Source organism: Lepisosteus oculatus, chromosome 5 (assembly GCF_040954835.1).
Source record: "Lepisosteus oculatus isolate fLepOcu1 chromosome 5, fLepOcu1.hap2, whole genome shotgun sequence".
NCBI classification, from domain to species: Eukaryota; Metazoa; Chordata; class Actinopteri; order Semionotiformes; family Lepisosteidae; genus Lepisosteus; species Lepisosteus oculatus.
In genome coordinates, this window is record NC_090700.1 from 46,102,739 (window position 1) to 46,123,676 (window position 20,938).

Sequence of the window (20,938 nt, forward strand, 5' to 3'; positions counted from 1 at the left end):
CTCAGTTTTACAATATGGTCAAAGTGGACGGGGGTAAAACTTGGGGCAACAGCAGCTGCTCACGCCAGAGCTCATCCAGGTTTCTGTTGCGTAAAGAGGACTAGAGAAACCCCATCTGCCCCTCTGCTTCTACAGCTGTGTGGAGCCCCTGGGGTAAAGTCAGGCGTCTAAAGGCTTACCCACAGCTCCCTGTGTATAATTTGGACTTGCTCTAAAATCAAGTGAACATTTAGTGCAACTGCTAAGTGAGCAGCATTTGCAAAAGATGACTCCCCCCTACACCCCCCCCTGTCCTGTTAAGCCTGCGCCAGGGTTTTGATCTGTGTACTGGAGCTTGTCTGAGCACATGTGGTACTGCAGCACTTCTGGCTAACGCCAGGCCAGGGATCACAAGATGAGAAGAGCCCACTGGACTGCACCTGAGGCCACTTGTGTATTTAGTTTTGCCTCTCTAGTGTGTGTGTGTCTGTTAAGGGTAGAATTATTAATAATGCAAGGTGGCCATGATCCGCAGCTGGGGCCAGACTGGGCAGCACTTATCGCTGTTCTAGTTTTCGTGTGGCCGGCTGAGCACTGCGGTTCCTCCACCTGCCAGCTCCCCAGGGGTTAGAATGACTACAGGGAGACCATGACATCCTTCCAGGAAGGACTGGTGGGTATTTGGCCTGCAGCAGTATTACAAGCTGATTCTCTAGTTGAGCTACAGGAGTTGCAGTTCTGCTGCAGCAACTACCCCGACCCTAAAAAGAGCTCATTTTGTCCTAATGAGGAACGGGTGGATCTGTAATTGTAAATCTTGTTTCGTGTTGTATTCCCCCTGATATGCAATCAACTGCATGTATTTTTCAAATGGCAAAATGGCAAGTGTTGTTACTGGACTAAATCTGTTTTTGACTGGAATCAACTGAAATTTGCCCTTTCCCTGAGCCCTGCTCTACCTTCCCACAGAGCCGTGCTTCGGTGTCAAAGGAGAAGAGTGAATTTGAGGCGGCAAAGAGAGCGGCCGAGGACAAGGCCGCCCGGCTCGGCCAGGAGCTGGAGAAGCTGCGGAGGAGAGTCCAGGAGCTGGAGAACGAGGTGGCCAAGCTCAACCGCATCATCGACCAGGCCAAGCTGGAGGAGAGCCGCAGGGCGGACAGGATGGGCCGACTGGAGGTAGCGGATAAAAACGACCAGCCGTGTGCCAGCCAGAGGATGAGTTTGTTCAGGATCAATTAAGGGGAGGAATCTCATGGCTCATGTCTCATGGCTGGTTTGCATGGTATCTGCTTGTATTTTCAGAACGTCGGGAGGGAGAAACTGAGTTTGGGAAAATCCCCTCTCTGGAATAAGGAAAAGTGTTGGACCTGTCTTACTGTTCATTATGAAGCAAGATTCAGAAGCTAGATGATATCAGAAAGCCATGATACTGTCCTGAGAGAACATGCACATTTGTTCTGCAGCATGGAAGGGCTTTTGAATTCTGTTGAATAAAAATGTATGTTTCTCAACAGAAGGAGAAACGACAGCTGGAAGAGAGTCTGGTGGAAGTGAGGGAACAGGAGGAGGCGATGACCAGCGCCAACAGAGCCTTAACGAATCGCTTGGAGGAAGTTCAGGTAGAACCCTGTCCAGCTCCTTTTTATTTATGCAGCCTACCCACTAGTTCAGAATTAACAACTGCTAAAGCTCATGGTTTAGGCTTCGGTTCAGCACAGCGAGGATGAGGAGCTGCAGACATGAGCCCATGAGACGAGACGATCACCTACCATTCCCACTCTTTGACGTGCTGCAAGCTCCCATGGTGCCTTGCAGGAAGTTAGCTCTGACTGAAGGAGCGCCACCTGTCCGCAGGCACTCATCGAGGTCTATAAGTCTCAACCAGTGTAAACCACCACATCTTCAATGTAAAAGCTTCAGGTGTCTGAATCTGCTTTTTTAGAGATGCATTAAAACCAACATACAAATTTCTTGCATTTCTTAGAAATACCTTCTGCAGTTGATTCCTTGAGTTTTTATTATCTGTAGAGTTTCCTTAATCCATGAATGATTTGTTTTTGTATTTTTGTTGTTGAACACATTGTGTTCTTTGTTACAAAAAAAGCTAAGCAGTGCATAGGAAAGGCTGGGCTCCGACAATCTTCCAAGTTTGACATTGGAAATGTGCACAAGGATCACAAGTAAAATCCAACTTGCTAAGCGGTTTGTAGAACCAAACTCATGCGCAAGTTGGGGACTGTCTGTGCAAGATCTGCAGGCACCTTGCAAGTCACAGGACTTGCTTTTTCGCAGACTTCTGTGAGGAAGCCTGTCTTATGAATTGAGCCTGGTCGCATGCAAGATGAATGTGACCCTGGCTGATTACTGCTCGCCCTACCATAGTGACACTCCTGCTGCCTGGGGAGTCCCCGTCACGGTTTTCTAGTTACGCATTTTACGCTTTAATTAAAAATGGGCTTTCTGACGGCTTTTTTTTTCCCCCTGTTGCAGCGAAACTTAACCAAATTAACCCACGAGCACAAAGAGCTAAATGAGAGACTGAAGGATGAGAAAAGCCAGAAGGAGCAGTTTAAGAAAACGAAGAATGAAATCGAGGATGAAAGGAGGCTGCTGGACAGAACGGTGGAGAAGCTACAGAAGGAGGTGAGGCTGCACGTTAACAGGATCAGTCAAGCCTTCGTTTACGGAGACAAAAGAAAACTTGTCCTCCTTTGCGATAAACTGCGGCGGTACACCTAACTCTGACCGTGAAAATACAACAAAAAAAAATTGTTGGAAAAACTACTTATCGGGTATGGATAATGAGCTAACTCTAGTTTTTTGGCTGTTAGTTGTAACGTCATCCACTTGAGTGCTGCAAGCAGAAATTATTGGCGATTCCCACCTGGTGAATCGCTGCCAGTAACATTCATGGATTTAAGCTTTGTAATGACAGATTTAGTAAATGGGAGTAAATTAAATGGCCGAGTTTGATTGTGTGTGCAATAGTATTGATGGTGAAGAGAGGTTTAGTTACGTATGATTTATCTTCAACAATTTCTCTTCAGACCTTGCATGATTGCATGCAGGAGAAAAAAAACACATCTCTAAAGCATCTAACAAACTTGTAGAAACCACCCTAGCCAATTAGAAAGATTTACGCCTTTGAACAAACAAGGCGGACGTCCCATAATTTCTTAGTTCAAGCTCCGTTCAGGCTTTCCCCTCACAATGCAGAGATCTAACTTTGCATTTTGAAACCAAAAACTGTCTTCAACAGTGCAGGTGTCTGCGTTTTAGATCATTATCTTTCCGATTTCTTCAGATGTGCGAGATAGTGGAGGCATCACAGTCGTCCACCCAGGAGCTGCAGGTGCAGATCGACGAGTACAAGGAGAAGAATCGTAAAGAGCTGACGGACCTGCAGAGACAACTGAGGGACAGGTCCACGGAGCTGGAAAAATCCCGGCTGGCATCCAAGAAGCTTCAGGACGAGGTATGCTTTTGAGACGCAGCTTGGCAGTCCCGCCTGTGTCCTTGAAGAATAGGCTTGTGACCAAGAATATGCGGAGGCCAGTCCGTTGTGCTCACCCAGCCTTCCGTAAACCCCTGCACCTGATAGTGAAGTCATTGCTCAGGCATTCTGATCTTCTAACCAAGAAGGTCAATCTAATTAATCAGAGATTCACATGAAACATTGGTGAACGTTTTGACACGCAGAGTTCACGTCATGTTTTGGGCGTTAATGTTTTAGGCACAGGCCTTTATGTTTTCAAGAAGATTTGCAGTCCTCTTATTACTGTGATTAAAGCCAGCCCATGCGCTGTAAAAGTAATGTGTTAGGTCACGCCCTGTAGGAAGTTCCACATTAGTATGGAAGGATATTGGAAGGACAAAGCTCTGTGCCATTGCTAATGAGAGGCCGTAAATTAAGGTAAAGGCCATTAATAACCCCTTTCATGTGTTCTCCAAGGTAAATTATGAGTAAATCCTGAAATGCAGTGGTGTTTGGTCTCGTGCACAGAATAGAGGGGTAGATTAGATTGAACCTGGGTATATCTGCATGGAGCATGTAGTTTTGTGAATATAGAGCAGTGGAGAACTTTATTTTACTTGTTTGGCTGCCAATGTGATGACCTGTGGAATGCAGCCTTTATTCTTATGACAGATGAAAAACAATGTGGTCAGCGCACACAGTGTTGTTCTGGACCCCGTGCCTCCTCTTTGTGGTTACAGTTGTGCTCTTTAACCTTTGTTCTGTTGAGGAATCCTGGGAATGTTTTTGTTGTATATGCGAACTTCATAAGAAAGTATAATTTGAAGGGGAAAGAGAACAGAATTTCTTGTTTCTTTCTTTCATACGACTGAATCAGATTGATGGCTGCTTTAATAGAAAACATGCAGGAACTATTTTCTTAGGAGTTGGAAATGTTTATCAAGACTTTATCACCAAGATGGACCTTGCTATTATCTAAGTCTTAGAGCTAATTTTGTAAAACCACGAAAAACTCTTGAGACGTTTCCAAATGTTTGGCAAGAATCTTTCTTCGTGTGCTTTTTGTGCTGACAAGCTGAGAAGAATTGCATGCAAGTGGAATCAAGCATCCAGGAAAAATAGGGTGCGGCAATGTTTTTGAAAGGGTTTGTCCAGTGTGGACTGTTTTCCATCATCTAGACATGTTCACAACTACTTCAGTTCCCCCATAACTAAATGGTCTTTTCATAATAAATTATGTCACTTTGTTTCCAGCTTTTATCAGACTAGGTACTGCAGAAAACACTGTCTGGTTTCTTTTTTGGCTGAGACCTTCAGAGTCAGGCTCATGAGGATTTATAATTAGCCAGAGGAGATTATAAACCCGAAGGTTCTCATGGTCTCAGAACTTTGCCCTTCACTCTGCGTTCCTCTCATTAGTTTTTGGCAAAGTGAAATATTATTTTCTTCTCGTTTTTATTTCTAGAGTACTTCAGATCAGATTTCTCAGGTCTTTTTGTAACACAATATCTGCACATCTGTGAGTTTTAATGCAAATAAAATCTAATTTGTCATGGATAAAGTGAGACATTTAGAAGTGGGGAATGATTCATACATCTAAAGCTATTAAAAAAAAAGGTTAAAATATTGTCTCTATAAAACTTCTGGTTAAGTCAGATGGATAAAGGCAACATCTTGTGGTCAGAAATGAAATTACACAGTTGGTTTTCTGTAGTAAAGTGTAGGAGTCCTAAAAATACCAACTAAAGAAGGTTTTTGTTTTTAAAAGGTTTTGCAATTTACTATAAAGTATATACTGCAAATTCTAAGCCTTTAATTTAAATATGTAGTACTATTAATGAAGACACAAATGTTAAGATTTGTTTGATACGAAGGGATAATGCTCTGTGTCCAAGTTAAAAAGAGGTTTTAACTTAACCCTGAAGACCATCAATGACACCTTTTATCTGTTCTCCAAGGAAGATGTAAACTGTGAATAAATTCTGAACCATGTGATGCACAGAATAGAGTGGTTAATGAGTTTGAATCTGGGCACATCTGCGTGAAGCATCTAGTTTTACAGATGTGTAATGGTGAATAACATGTTAATTTATCTGTTTGGCTGCCAATATGATGACCTGTGGAGCTCTGTGGTCCTCTTCTCCTTTTCGATACAGCTGACACTCAGAGAAGAAGATCTGAGACAGTGCAAGAAGGAGCAAGACGAAGCTGTTCTCAGAGGACAGAAACTGGAACAAAAGATTTATGACCTAGAGATCGAGCTGGATGCCAAATCCCACGTCAAGGACGACAGATCGCGACAAGTCAAGCTGCTGGAGGTACCGTATGTGAGCTCAACTGTAGAGGATTTAACCAGGAATGTCTTTTTTTGTTTCTGCTTTAGAAAAAAAAAAGACTTTCGAGGACTAATATAAAGGGTCAGATCTAGAAATCCTTTGGCACAGGTGCTTGAACGTGCTTTTTTCCAGTGATGTCAGATTTAAAATGCTTAAATGCTCCTGCCCCCGTGTATTTCAGCATTGTGACTGTCAGTGGGAAAAAAGACATCTTAGCTGAAGAAATGTGTTGCTAAATATCACAAGGTGCGGCTGATTATTCTGATGATGGCATAACAAGGGCAAAGGAAGCTAAAACAAGCACAGTTGACAGTCCAAAGAGAGACGTTGGCAATTATGTTTAGTTGCTGGAATTAAATGTTCAATGAAATAGACGCACATGTTATCCCACTGTTCCTTTTAAACACGCTTCCTAAACCTGATTCCTTGCTGGTTCTCATTCGTGCTGAGCTCTCAGTGACTTAATTGAATCAAAGATGTGACCTTCTTAATGCTTCTCACGATCTGAAGGGTTGCGGGTTTTAAGTCACTAATCAAATTTTATGGGTGAACCTGAAATCCCAAGCTGTTTTTTTCCCCCCAAAGAAACAAAAATGATTTAGCGGAGCAAATTATTTGTTCAATAGACCGATTGAGCAGAATGAAAACCAGATGAGGACCCAGGACCCTCAGATCGGGCTTTGACAAGCCGCAGTGCGGGAGACGATGTTTTATTTTGTGAAAATCTTGGCTGTGAAACAATGCCCCCTCCTCCTCCCCCCGTCCACAGGACAGGATTGCCCAGCTGGAGCTGGACCTGGAGGAGGAGAGGAACAGCGGAGACCTGCTCATGGACAGGATCGACCGGGGCCGCGAGCAGGTGGGTAAAGACCAGTCCCACCCACCCCCCCAGTTAGGAGCCAGCGGGTCCAGTTAGTCACTGACCTGTGGGAACGCTGCCAAGCAGTCACAACAGGAGCTTGGGTGGAGTGGAACAGCGGGTGTCTCTCTGGCTCTTGGGGACCACCAGTGTTCACCCTGGCTGAACAGGTTGTGAGTGATTGTGATCCCAAATGCACTAATCTCTGCAGACAGTGTCACACATGCAGTTTCACAACCAGGATCTTCACATCTATCATGGTTTTAACCTAACTGATCAAGGAAGAACTTGCTTTCAGTCAACCTAATCTGATATCCATCTAGTTGTTAGGCTGCTTTCTTTCTGGGCACAGAATTCTTTGGATTTGCATTACACAAGCATTGCCAGCCAGACATAAGAACAGTTACAAACGAGAGGAGGCCATTCTGCTGAACTAGTAGCTAATTGATCTAAGGACCTTACCCTGGCTTCTTTTAAGAAATGGCTGGATATCAGGTGGAGAGCTTGTTCTACAGCCCCACAGCCCTTTGGATAAAAGTGCCTCCTATTCTCAGTTCTAAATGCTTTTCCCCACTTACCATTTGTGTCCTCTGGTTTGAGTTTTGAGTTTCACTCTGGCATGACTTTATTACTGCCTTTAAGATTTTGAATACTTGTGTCAAGTCCCCTTCTCTTCTCAGTTTAGACTAAAAGGGTTCAGTTCCCTTGTGGGACATTCCCTTAAACCCTGGAATGGATCTAGTTCCTCTTCTCCAGACTTATTCCAGAGAAATCTGTGGTTTATGCAGGATTCAAACGTGCATTGGAAAATCCCATTGGATTCCAAGTACAACACCTTAACCACTCTACCATCTCAACTCTTGAAAAATGTGTTGAAAAGGTTATGAAATCTGATTGGTTTTTGTGCTTTTTTGCTGCCCCTGAACTAGTTTGATCCCTGTTTCTGAGTACAGAGGCAGGAGTGAATATTTAGGTCACAGCACCTTTGTAGCCAGAGACTGTGTTTAGACATGTCCATCCTGAAAACAGGCTTTGACGTGGCTGCATGGTAGCAAAAGACCGGTCATATATTCAGCGCATTTTCATTGTGATAGTAGTGAGGGTTCTTGTTAATTTCTGCTCCAGTGAAATTGGTCTTTTAGGGAGGTGTAAGAGGATCTTGCATAATCATCACGCTTGGCAACATGCCCTGTTAGTATTAATAACCCTACCCCTCCAATTTCATGCATCAATTACAAAAGGTTCTTTATTCAGCTGAGACGCCAGACATCTGAAACATTTCACAGAATTTAGGTAACTTGGCTGTTTAAAGATTCGAAAGAAAATGTTGTTGCATATATATTTTTAGACTTTTATACTTTTTAGGGTTTCTTTAGGTTTTTGTTATTTAATGATGTAACTTACTGAGGGAGACACAATGGGCTGTTTTACAAAGAACATACAATGAAAACAGCTGTTTCAACAAATTTCCTAAGAGAAATTTGAGAAACCAGCAGTTCCCCTAACATATTCCAATCTCCTGCTCCATATCCCATAAGTGCCTGCTGTGATGATGTGTCTCTACACACCTTGTGAATTCCACATCACTTTTTGGATCATAAAATGGATAATAGCAAGTTATTCATCTTTTAATGGTAAACAAATTGTTTTAAATGTAGGCATTGTTTCAAGAAGTAGCTCTGTTTCTATTAAATAGGGCTTCATGAACAAAATCAGAACAGAATAACAGAAATATAGACAGTGTTTTAAGTATTGGCCTCTGTATCACTTGGCTTCACGGATGAATGAAAAAGTTTCTCACGGAACATCACGACAGACAAGTTGAAATACAAGCAGTTTCTCATCTGAAGCCAAAGACCATGAAGCCTAACTGCAGCAGTAGGAGAAACCAGCTCGAACAAAGCAAGAGGAAACAGGAAAGAGGAGAAACCACCTCCATCTCCCAAACCAGATTTTCGTCTCTGTGCCCAAGAGCAAAACAAATACAGAACAGAACTCGGTGCTATTTTCTGGTTGCTATGAGAAGCACGGGGTTGCCAGGGAAACGCCAAAGGCGAATACAGGAGGGGAAGACTGTTACAGTCTTGGCTGCCCGCTGGTGCGTTATCATGCAAGGTTACGGTTATGGCCCACCTGCTCCTCTCCTGGTAGCAGGTGTGCCGTCTCCTCTAAATGGGAATAATCTCCCCGTTCCCAGAATGCGGAATAAAAAGCTGATTTGCTGCGCTGAGTTCCAGTCTGCTGAGTCAGGTCCCTGAAGCATTTAAATGCATGTACCAGTTTGTAGGCCATCATTCAAAAGAGGATGCCCAATTCAGCTTGTAATTGGCATAAAATATCTTCCATTCTGGGCTCCTTTATTGGAAAAAGAGCCCGTCCCGTATTATTCAGCATCATGCCTTTTCCCCATTAGTTCTGTTCAATCACCGTCATTTAATCCCAGTGAAGAATGGCAGCTTTCACTGTGGTCCGAGGTCATCGTCACCATTCTGGTTTGCTAGGAGGTTGACTTTTGTTTCTCTGTGTGCTGAAGGAGAATGTGCCATCACTGGTTAGCAGCAAAATGTTATTGAAAATCAAAATAAGAAGTTGTGTGAAAGACTTGGCTAACAAACATGAAGTATGATTCATGTTGTACCTGCGCTGTTGTAACGATGTGACATTATTTCCCTTCTGGCTAAAAAATTACATTTGATCTCTTTTTCTCCTAAGCAAATTCACATTGCGGCCTCCTGCAAAGGGAGGATCAGATTTAGTGCATTAAAACTGCACATTTCCCTGTGCAAAACCCAAGCTAAATGAATTGCAGATCTGCATTAATTGGAATGAAACCTATGACACGAGCAGAATTTCCCCAAAGCTATCTCTGTCAGATGTGGGCCTTTCCAATCTATCCCTTTGCAATTGAGTGCCACAACTGTTTTTTTAATTGTTTAATTAATTGAGAAGTAATTAAATTAGAAAATTAACCATGTGAATGTACTGAAAACCTGCACTGGGATGGTTAGGGAGTTTACGGACCAATTGCGAATAGAAAATTAAGCCTTTAAATAATTGATCTGGTCTCTTTGCAGTCCAATGCCATCAATTTCTAATTGTCTGCAAGGTGCAAATTCAAACGAAACGGTGAGCCAATCTGAAGTGCATTGCAGAATACAATCTGAAGAATGCTAATTGCTTTATGCAGAAAGAGATCTATGCTAACATTTAAGTCGAAATAGCCGACGTGACCTTCAAACAGCGTACCGTGGTATTGCTCTGTAGGAAGGTTTCTGGTAAAATGCTGTTCTAGTGACTTCAAAGGGCAATTTCAATTGAGCTGTTTTTTTCCCATGGGATGTTTTGCATGCCTTTCTGTGTTTGAGTAGACCTTTCTGCCTACCGAAAAGAAACCTTAACTCGCTAGTCTAACAGAAATATAATTTTCAGAGAAACTGCCTGAGTGGGTTATGAGGATTGTGGGTGTGTGATGAGGCATAAATGTTGTTGTTTTTTTACCCTCTTTTCCTCTGATCCATCTTGGATCACTCATTTTCATGTCTTATTTTTGTTCTCATAGTTTATTCACCCTTTGGCAAAAAAAATGCATAATGGAAGTAAGATATGATTGTATTTCCAATTAATTCCAAAAATGCAGTATCTTCCAGCTTTTCATAGGAGATCCGAAGGAAAGCTGAACTAAATTTGTGGCTGTGATGGACTTGTTTTTTATTTTTTGAGATGGCTGATTCTCGTAGTGGATGTCTAGCTAAAGACACGTTTTTGTTTCAATGAAAGCTCGAACAGATGAGGAATGAACTTCTGCAGGAGAGAGCTGCGAGACAGGACCTGGAGTGTGACAAGATTTCACTGGAACGACAGGTAGACTGCCTCGTCAGGTGCCCTATTCATCTCATTACTGCCTGGGGTAAACGGAGAGTTTCTACTGCAACTCCATTAAACTGAAATAAAGAGCACTTCTTAATCTCTCTTTTATTTCATCCCCCAGTAAGTCTGACAACCTTTATCTTCTCTTCTTACAACACGTTTTTCTAATGAACACCTCATCTGTTTTCTTTAGAAGGGAGTATTTCTATTGGGGAACTTCTCACCCTCCCCCAATACACACAATACAAACCCCATCAGCTGCAGCTTTATCTGAAGCTGTACAGGAGTTATCTGGTGCCACAGTGCTGTTGCATCAACATTTTAAAAAAGGAGCGGTATTGCGTAATGACTGACATAGCTTGACATGGTAAACGCAACCGGCCCACTCTTTAATTAGGAAACCACGTATTAATATGCTTCCCTCTCTAGACAAGCTGTGTTCAGTGCATCTGCACCACATGGGCGCAGCATTTGGGAAAACATGCACATTAACCTGCATTCCCATAAACTTCATTATAAACAGATGCCAATTTAGAAACTCCTATTGCATTTGCTATACCTACCATGTAAATGAATTAGCTAACTGTGTGTTCGCACACGGGAAAGTGAGGAAGTGTAGGCAGGCTCTTCCCACACACTCACCTTCCAGACAGTTGCCTTTTGACACACACAGGCACCACAGCCCCATACCAGGGATTCAGTGCCAATTGGAGGAGAGAAGTTTCCCCCAACAACAGCACGATGTAATTGAGCACTTCCTGATGTTCACTGTGATAGAGACAAGAGTGCCCTGGTCAACTGATCCCTCCCTATCCTTGATAGTGCTCAGCTAATTGTACGTCCTAACCCTAACTTGGGTACTGACTAGAGCTCAAACCCTGATCCTATAGCTCAGTCATCACTAGAGTGAGGTCCATTACTGGTTGAGCCATATGGTTTTTAATTAATGAGTCTGCGGAGTGCTTCCCATGGGGTTTGTGCACTCTGTTGTCTTATTTCAGATACAATACCACATGCTTGTTTCATCCTTCAGGTGTTCTTGAGTATTAATGTGAAATCTGTTTTATTCAACTCCAGAATAAAGACCTGAAGAGTAGAGTGGCCTATCTCGAAGGCTCCCAGAAACCCAACAAGGATGGCCTGGTCTCCCAACTGGAGTCCAGAATCCAGGAACTGGAGGAGCGTCTGGAAGTTGAGGAGCGGTAAAGATCTAGCAGTCGGAAAGCACATTTCCATGTGGCTCTCTGCTTTCAGTCACAGACATCGGAGAGCAAAACATTCTGTTTGTGAAGAGACTCCAAACTGAATTTAATACAAGATCGGTTTTCCAAAGAACTGGATCTGTTCACTGTCTCTGAGCTGTCACAAATTTTCTTCTCTTAATTATGGGAAAAATTCTGATTAAATTAAGAAATATTCTTTCCATGTTGTAATGGGAATAATTATAGAATTTCAGTTAAGTAATTCTTGAATTACTAATTCCTGAAAAATCAACGTACTACTAGTAATTCCTACTTTATATCCCAACAAGAATGCTGGACTGCAGTATCTTGAGATGCTGTATATGATGACAGATGAGATATAGATGGCCAGTGTAATACAGCAATAGTGTAGTTCTTGGTTTCAAGCTCTGTTCATCAGTGGCCGTCATTCAGAGACAGTACGCAGGCACAGGGGAGGGGGTGTCTGAGAGACACCCTGTCCTGTCTTTGTTGTGGTGGGATGACTGAGCGGTGCCCTTCCTCCCGTAGGGATCGCGCTAACCTCCAGATGGTCAATCGCAGACTGGAGCGGAAGGTCAAGGAAATGATGATGCAGGTGGAGGACGAGCATCGCACTCTTATGGACCAGAAAGACCAGGTGAGGTTACTAGTGTCACTGGGGGCAAGCAGCCTGGCTAGCGGCCTTTCCCAAACCAGTTGGAAGCATGATTTTTTCCCTCTCTTTCCAGTTTTGTTCAGCTGCAAATCCTTTATTTCCCCATCTGTAACGTTAAAGGACGCTTCGGTGTCATTTACAGTGGACTCCAAGGCCAAGATACAGATGCTTGGCACGTTTATTAATGTGTAAATTCAGAAATAAAGCCAGCAAAGAGCTGTTAGAGTGGTCTCTTGGAGAGACGTCGCTCACACCCACAGAGAGCCTCTCGAGGGAATGGCTTGCTTTTAACCCGCCGTGTCCTGGCCACCTTTCAGCTGACCCTGCGGCTGAAGGCCCTGAAGAGGCAGATGGATGAAGCGGAGGAGGAGATCGACAGGCTGGAGCACAGCAAGAAGAAGCTGCAGCGTGACCTGGACGAGCAGGTCGAAGCCAACGAGCAGCTGCAGGGGCAGCTGAGCTCGCTGCGCAACGAGATGAGGTGAGCGGGCCGATGGCGAAGAACATCAGAACGTCCGTTTGCTGCTGGTTTTTACCCCATGTAAAAGTGAAGGTACCGCATTTTGCGTTGCAGTCGCCTGTGGCCGGTCCTCTCTGGAACATTGAGATTGGTGGGAAATGGGCGAGGTTCGCGTGGGCTCTGTCCGAGCCGGTGCACACGATCTGTCTGAACACAGTCCTCTCGCCTCTCCCTCTGCAGGCGCAAGAGCACGCCGGCAGCTCTCCTCAACGACCTCGACGAAGACGATGACGACGACCTCAGCATCGATGGAGACAATTTCTATAGCTCGTCTACCGGATACAAACTGTCTAATCAAGATCATTCCCCATGAATGAGCATCTACGTTATACACAACACAAAACTGGACAAATTCACTTGAGGTTGGAGGACTTGGCCGAGCAAAATTATGGGAGTTTAAGTAAATGTTTTACTTCCAATGAATTAGTTATTAACTCCATGTCTGCTCCATCGCCTGCATGCAAGTCAGCACATCTTTTTGACCAATTGAGACTGTTTTCAAGCAGGCCGCCCATGATGTTTGGATTCTGTTACTCTTTTGAACCTATCTTGCGTTTTTGCCATCTTAATTAACCTGCGAGTCAAAAAGTAGGCGTTTATTTTTTATTTTGTTCTTTAGCAGTTTTTCTTTGTATGCCATTATTATTTCTGAATAACTTGAATATGCGTGCTGCCAACTTTGAGCATAATGCCTTAAATGTTTTATTTATTATTTTCTGTATAGAAAACAAAAATGAAGGAGGAGAGATTTTTCAGTAAGGGATATTGTTATGAGGGATCATGTTTTATATATATACGTTTTAAATAATTTTGTACAAAAGATTTAAATTCCTATTCATTTTAAACATGCAATTCTTTTTGTATTAAGCTTAGGTGGAATTTTTAAATCCTGTCTAACTGGAGGAAATTAGAAGATGCTTTACCAAAACTCCCTTTTGACTATAAACAAAAAATATATTTATCTTAGAAAAGGTATCGGTTACTACATCATATGCTTAAAGTGTTTATTTTATGGTTGACTGAACCTGAGACTTTCTACAGCTTAATTTACTTAACCGTTATTGAGCATGAAGACTAATTTTCTTTAAAAGTTCAGAATGGAATACCTTACGGACTAGCATATAGACATCCCCTACTGATAAAGTGCCTGTGTGTAGCCTTAAAGTATCATTGAGCCATTTGGTCTTATTTTTGTAAAGAGAATCTCTGTACAAGAATCTTAATTTTTCAGGTGGCAGACACCGAAGCATGTGAAAACAAACCAGTGTTATCGTCAGTGTTAATGTCGCTGCTTCAGTCAAGAACTTCATAGTGAGCAGTTTCTCCAGACAAACTGGAGTCATTGTGTAAGCAGGTTTTAACCACAGCCCTGCAATATAGAATCAGATGGCCTCAACACAGAGGTAACACAAGCGTGACGCAACACCGAGCCAAAAATCCAGAAGAACCAGCACTTCCCAGTCTGGTAGTTCTTGGCGCTGTGCATCACACAATTATACCGCAAGTCCAGAAGTGTTGAGGAAAGACATTCCAAACTGGCTCGTTCCATTTGAGAACAATTACTGCACAATGTTACACTGACATTCCCCTAGCTGTGCTGCTCTGGGGTGTGTTCTTCTATTGCTTTCGCATAGACACCACTAGTCCTGCCGGGCGGCAACGTTGCTGGTCTGTTGCTACTCCATAAGCCATTGGGGAATGAGTCAAAAATAATTACACTGCTACCTCTCGGTGTCCGGAACTGTAAAGCTGCAGCAACACCTTTTGGGAAATAAAGGATTATTAGCCAACCTGTTGTGCTGTTCTCTTCGGGATCCTCCTGGTGATAAACTGCAGGAAGCGCTGTTGTCTTTGACCCAAGTGATTCACCTTGGACCACATAAGCACTCGCTGTATCCATGTTTTTTTCCCCCAAAAGCATGATCCTTTGGTGAATACGGAAGGTTTAAGATTCATTTAAAGCTGTCCATGGTCAAATAAAAATGCACGCTTTGTACACTGAGCACAGGCATTGAGCATATCGGACTTGAAATACATTATGTACACAAGAAAAGCCTGGTATTTGCCCTTGCATTAATGGAGTAGGCAGGGTCATTCAATTCTTATTCATTCCTTTCAGTTCTCCAGAAGTTGTTTTTAAAGGATCCCCGGTTCTCTATTCTGAACGGCTGCATCGGTATCCAGATCAAGCCCCTTCCAATGATTGTCTAGTATGACATGGTTCCCAGGGATCCTGTCAGAGCAGCTGACACTATTATGCCATCACATGTTTTGAAGAGAGAAAATGATGAATCCTTTGTGTTGAAGTGGACCCAAGATGGAGTATGCATTATTTGAGGGTGTGTGTGTGTGTTGGGGGGGTGGAGAAGGTCACACATTTCTTCATTGTATTAAGAGGTAAAATAAAGATCTGACGTGCCACCTCAACCTTGTGCTATTTTCCGAGGGTCGTCACCTCCACTTGTTGCCCGTCCTTGAAGCACAGAAAAATGTGACCTCAACGTGAGGGGACAGATTTGCCTTTTCTTCTACGTCTCGCATATTACGAAGTCACACGCTGCAGAAGTTCTGTTGTCCGTAGCTGAAACGGTCACCATTCCTGGAATTCCTCTTCTTTGAAACGCCGAGCTGTGTCTCGGCAATAAACGGTATGACGGGATGCTCCAGGAGGGGCTGAATTCTGGAGCTTTTGTCATTTCATAAGGGATTAGCCATTTTTTTTTTCAATCAAATAATTCTAGTTGCATGATTTGTTGAGTTTGCGATAATCCCTTTGCTAAACCAGGTCAAGTACTTTCTCGAGTTGAATGCAAATGTAAAGCTTCACCTAGGAGCCATTTTATTAACCAAAGTACCAATGAGTACTTTTTATGACTGGCCGGAGAACATATATATATGTTCTCAGTTCAAAGTACATCTGCATCTCCCCCTCAACAACACAATAAAGCAATACTTTTAAGTTTATCAGTGACACTGAAATGGTTAAGGGCAGCAATTTCTCACTGCTGTCTATGCTTTTGCACTGAATGGCTCCGTGCGCTATTAAAGCCGTCATTGGCTGTCTACCTTTCTTTCATATCGCCGTGCTGCAAGCCAAAACAAACTTTGTTCTTTTCCCATGAGGTGCAAAACATAATCTTTGAGATTGATATGATTATTCGTGACGGAAAGAGAGATACTGTAAATGTAAGTTTAAATTACTACTATGTAACAAATAGCCTAATGTAGTTGGCTAGCTCAACCCGCTTGACGCTTTAGCGAAGGAAAACGGTGTTTTTTCTATCCCTGGATGCCCCCTAGTGGTAATTAAAAAAACATAATCGTGGCTTAATTGTTTTTCAGTTTTGGGTCACTGCAAAACGTAATATTGCTGAAATTTTGCAAATAAAAACATTTTTCATTGTTTGAATGCAATACAACACGTGAGTAACATTATTCAGTACATATCCTTTCTGTATATGAAGGTTAACCAAACATTTTTGAATGTTCGTTTGATCTGCTGTAAGTACACGATATTAATCTTCATATAACTGTTTTCAGATACTGTAAGTGAATTTTTCACTGTTTCTAGCAGCAGTCCTATATGAAATGAAGGTTTTCTCCACAAATTATCTACCATGCAGTTTAGAAAAGACATAAGCTAAATAGACTTGCACTTATGTTTTCAAGACGCGAATCCCTGCGTGTTTGGCGCCGGGGTTGTTAGTGGAATCTGAGGCAGGCTGCGTAATTGTAGAAGCTATATGGTTGTTTAGTGCCTTGTGTGTTATGTGCAATTTAAGAGCACCTGCATGTTGTAGTCCCAGGAGGATTAAGGGAAATATAACTGGATCCCATGAACCCTGTGATGTGACAACCAGGTGTAGATTCAGAATATAGGAATTCCCAAAACCCAAACAGTACACATGCTGCCAGCATTAAGAGAAGCAGTGAAGGCCATTGTCCTGCTAAAATTAAGCTGTCTCTCAGAGCAAATATCAACCGTAATGGTCTGGCTCTTTGCATGAGACACATCTTTAGATCCTGTCCTTAATTCCTTCATGAGGTGGAAGGGAAGATGAATCTCAGATTTGTTTCTGGAGAGCTGCGCCTTGGAACTTTGAATGGCAGGCATGGTAATAAAAAAGGAATGTAGCATTCCATGGGCACTGCTGTCTTTTCAAAGATCAGAGCCTGTGAGCTGAAGAGCAGAACGTGTCTGTAAACAGGAACCAGTTTGTGTCACAGGATTCTTGGAAAAGTCTGTCATGCTCATATCAACAGAAGGGAAGTTCTAAAAGGTTAGTATCATGTGGGGAGAAACAGAACTTGATTTCATACAATTTTTCAATCACTACAGATGTTTTTCATGATTTAGACCAAACATTTCTCCCCTTGAATGTATCAATCCTTGTTGTGAAGCTTGAAGGAAATGTTTCAAAAATGCGTGACGCACATATATAGTAGGAGTGATTTCTTTTGAAATAAAATGCTCCTCAGGCAAAATATGACAAATTCAATTCATTTTAAAATAAGATTACAATGAGGAAATAATCGGGAGGCACAGTGGCTGCCAGTACTGCCTCACAGTGCTGGGACCCTGGGTTCAATGTGTCTGTGTGCCTGCCCTGCGATCGGCTGGTGTCCAGTCCAGGGTGTACCCTGCCTTGTGCACACTCATGCTGGGATAGGCTCCAGTTCCTCCTCAACCCTAAATTAGCTGAAGCTTCTCAACCACTCCAGAGGCATGTTCTAAGTTGTTATTACATGTTAAATGAAAAGTAGAAAATTCAGCGATGCCCACCCCCTCTTTGGAATACTCTTCCCGACTATACCAAAAACACCCCCTGGTTTTAAATCATGCCTCAGGTATTCTAGTTTTCTATTTCTACCTTTTATTTTCCTCAACTACCTTCAGTTCCTAACCTATTTATTTCTTTTATTTTCATGATTCATTCAATTTTCTTATTATTCTCTTTCTGCTTCTGTGCATTTTTTGTCATTTTTGTACAATTTAGGTACAGTGCCTTGAGAATGGTCTTATTGAAAGGTGCTAGATAGGAATATGTATTAGGTTTATTCCATGCTGAGAAGAAAGAAAACACAGCTTTTCGGCTGTGGGGCCTTCTTCGGGTGTAAGGAAATGTTTTCTTTCTTCTCTTTTCAGCATGGAATAAACCTATTACTTGTTCCTTTGCAGCCTGCACATGCTGACGTGGCTACCCACCTAAACTAGATAAGAACATGATTGATTGATGGATTGATGAGAACAAGAAAGAAAGATGGTTTTAATAGCTCAGCGATGTGCGATACGACAGGAGTTGATGCTCATTTTGGGCCAAAGGAAATGCATACATAGCCAGAACACACATTGGGTGTATTTTTCTAGGAAGGTTTCCACTTCTTGTCACCTCAGGCGACTTTTATTTCACACTTGTTGCTCCAAGAGGAATTTCAGACCGCTAACCCAGTCTTAGCCAATATCTGTACTTTTGGACTTTGTCAGCTACACCAACCTGTTTATATGGTGCTTGTAAAATGTGTCCTTTAGTGCTAAAATAATCAAGACAGCTGGCTGTCCACATTGTTCACCCAGTGCCCAAGGAAAACTGGTCTGAACTTGAGAATTAAAAGAAAGTGTCACAGCTGTCCAAAGCAATATGTACTCATGCAATAAAGCAAAAAAAACAACTCTGAATGGTGGACAAGGTGTTGCAAAACATGAGTGGTATGAATGTTTTAAACATTGACGAGGAACACACAGCCTTATTGCGAGAGTGTGCCGTCATCACAAGGACAACTATTCTCCTTATACAGCCGCCTCTACAATTTTCATCCCTGCGCCCCCACAGAGGCTTTTTGCTCTTCTTCACACTAAAGCAAGGGAACGTGAATCCTGAGTCCTTACAGGCTTCATACTCGTGTCTCCTCTCTGCCCGTGGGTTAGTGTCTTTCTTAAGAGTTACTGATCATCCAGCCTGGGAGATACCGCATGAGGACACTTTTATCTGCAGTAATAAGAGGAACTACAGCAGCAGCAACAACGAAAACAGTAAATTAATATTACAAAAACGTTCTTTCCCTTCATAATCGATTTCTTCCTTTTAGTTTCACATTTATACATCACAGTTTTGTTGTATTTTTTGTTTACTTTTCACATGTATAATTTATGTAGATTGTTTTGAGAGTGCTCTGGGTTGGAAGGTGCTATATAGAAATACAACTGATTGCATGATTGCATGATTGATTGAAATACCGTGTAAAGGTTTATTAAACTTAATGGAACTTGTTGGGAGGAATCAGCCATGAACATTCGGGTTTCTATAAAGAACTCAGTGTAACTGGCGGTACACATGGGTTTAAATTCAGCTGCCAGTCATAGTCATGTTAGGAGCTTGAAACCTTCCTGCCTCTGGTTGCACTGATCTCTCTGTCTGGTCGTTCATGAAAGACACCAACAGAAAACACTCTGGAACAAATTAACATGACAGAGACTTAAAGTAGGAGCCGCCTAATCGTCTTCAACTGATCGTTACAGAGGTGTGAAAGGATTAAAACTACATTATATTTTACCTTTGGTTACTGCCCTGTCTTTCTCACACCTGAAGAAGGCTCCACGCCCAAACCGTTTGTGTTTTCTTTCTTCTCTTTTCAGCATGGAATAAACCTATTACTTGTTCCTTTGCAGCCTACGCCTGCTGATGCAGCTACCCACCTGAACTACATTATATTTTGACTTCTTTCAGCAATGATCAGTACATTTTATTATATGTTAGATTGTATTTTATCACAGCTGGGACTTCCTATGGTCATTTTACACATTACTATGTTCAATGGAAGTTAGAAAGTTACAAAGTTGCTCTACTGGTTAAGTTTGTTTAGATGCACAATACTGCATGTTTGAGTTACTGGTAAATTATTCCTTAAAAAGTTCCATGACGCCTTACATTATTTCCACATTTGCCTTACATTTATGGTGTATAATATGTTATCTAAAGAAGATAGCTCTTGATCTGTTGAATCCAGTTATATCAAGAGGCTCTTGGTTAAATTGGATCTGGCTCTTTTTTAGTTTCTCACCTGTGTCCAATGAACAGTCTGACTATAACCCTCAACCCAGCCCTTCTCTTAACTCAAACCCGGCTGGATCTTGTATATACATTTCTTCTGCATAAAGGTTTGCATTATTCATTTAGATAAAAACATGCCAAAACAATAACTTCTATGTACTGATTAAGGCCCTTACATTGAACATTCAAATTAAAAGTGCCTTTAGGATTCAAAAACATTGAATCCTACACAGTTTAAATCTTATTTCATAATGAATTTTGTCAGGTGTCACACTAGAAATCTGTTTTGTTTTGTTGGTGTGTTTGGATTGGCCTGCTGAGCATACATTTTACTAAAGACTGATGTTGTGAAGAAAAAACAAGAAGAAAAAGGTTATTGCAGCCAGTTCTTTATTATACAATCTAGTCGAGTCCCTGTTTAGTATCTCCCAGTCTTTGGCCAGAGTTTTCAAACTACTGTTGCACTGTGAAGAGCTGGATGTAGCTTAACTACTATACCAGTTTTTACATTGTCTAGTTTCTGCTGTGATCTGACACAGAGTCGTGTGACAATGACAGGAAAGGAATCTCACTGACGCAAGTTAGTTCTGGTTGTCCTGTCTGGAATGCAGGCCAACTTTTTAATTCAGTGTGGTGAGTTATTTATGCCTCATTGCAAGAGTAAAGAAGTCACTGCGTTTTCTTCTGTGTTTTTAATTCCTTTTTTTTTAAGCTGGCTCACACAGTATATTCAAATACCTCAACGCCCTTCTACAATAATAGGAGAAGGGGTGGAGCACAAGAGTAGAGGCTGAATTCCTCATCATTTGAAATTTGCATGAAATAAACGGGCATGGAAAACTTACACGGAGAAAAAAGGACATTTGATCTACTTTTTAAAAAATATATCAATTGTTTGGTTGTTTGGCCTATACTGGATTTCATTGTTATACATATATCAGTTGATATTTTCAAATAACCACAGCAAAATGTGCA

At 42.0% G+C, this 20,938-nt stretch overlaps 1 protein-coding gene across 2 annotated transcripts in view; it reads left to right on the forward strand.

Moving 5' to 3' along the window:
* The window catches only part of cgnl1 (cingulin-like 1), a 40,778-nt gene extending 26,074 nt beyond the window's left edge, over positions 1 to 14,704 (forward strand). For both annotated transcript variants that reach the window (XM_015343280.2, XM_006628782.3), the window contains 11 exons: positions 949 to 1,155; positions 1,494 to 1,598; positions 2,470 to 2,622; positions 3,284 to 3,454; positions 5,611 to 5,772; positions 6,560 to 6,649; positions 10,427 to 10,510; positions 11,594 to 11,718; positions 12,268 to 12,376; positions 12,712 to 12,875; positions 13,095 to 14,704. In XM_015343280.2, the coding sequence (XP_015198766.2) occupies positions 949 to 1,155; positions 1,494 to 1,598; positions 2,470 to 2,622; positions 3,284 to 3,454; positions 5,611 to 5,772; positions 6,560 to 6,649; positions 10,427 to 10,510; positions 11,594 to 11,718; positions 12,268 to 12,376; positions 12,712 to 12,875; positions 13,095 to 13,227 (1,503 nt within the window). In that variant the 3' untranslated portion in view covers positions 13,228 to 14,704. The remainder of the gene's footprint in view (positions 1 to 948; positions 1,156 to 1,493; positions 1,599 to 2,469; positions 2,623 to 3,283; positions 3,455 to 5,610; positions 5,773 to 6,559; positions 6,650 to 10,426; positions 10,511 to 11,593; positions 11,719 to 12,267; positions 12,377 to 12,711; positions 12,876 to 13,094) is intronic.
* Positions 14,705 to 20,938: the final 6,234 nt, after the last annotated feature.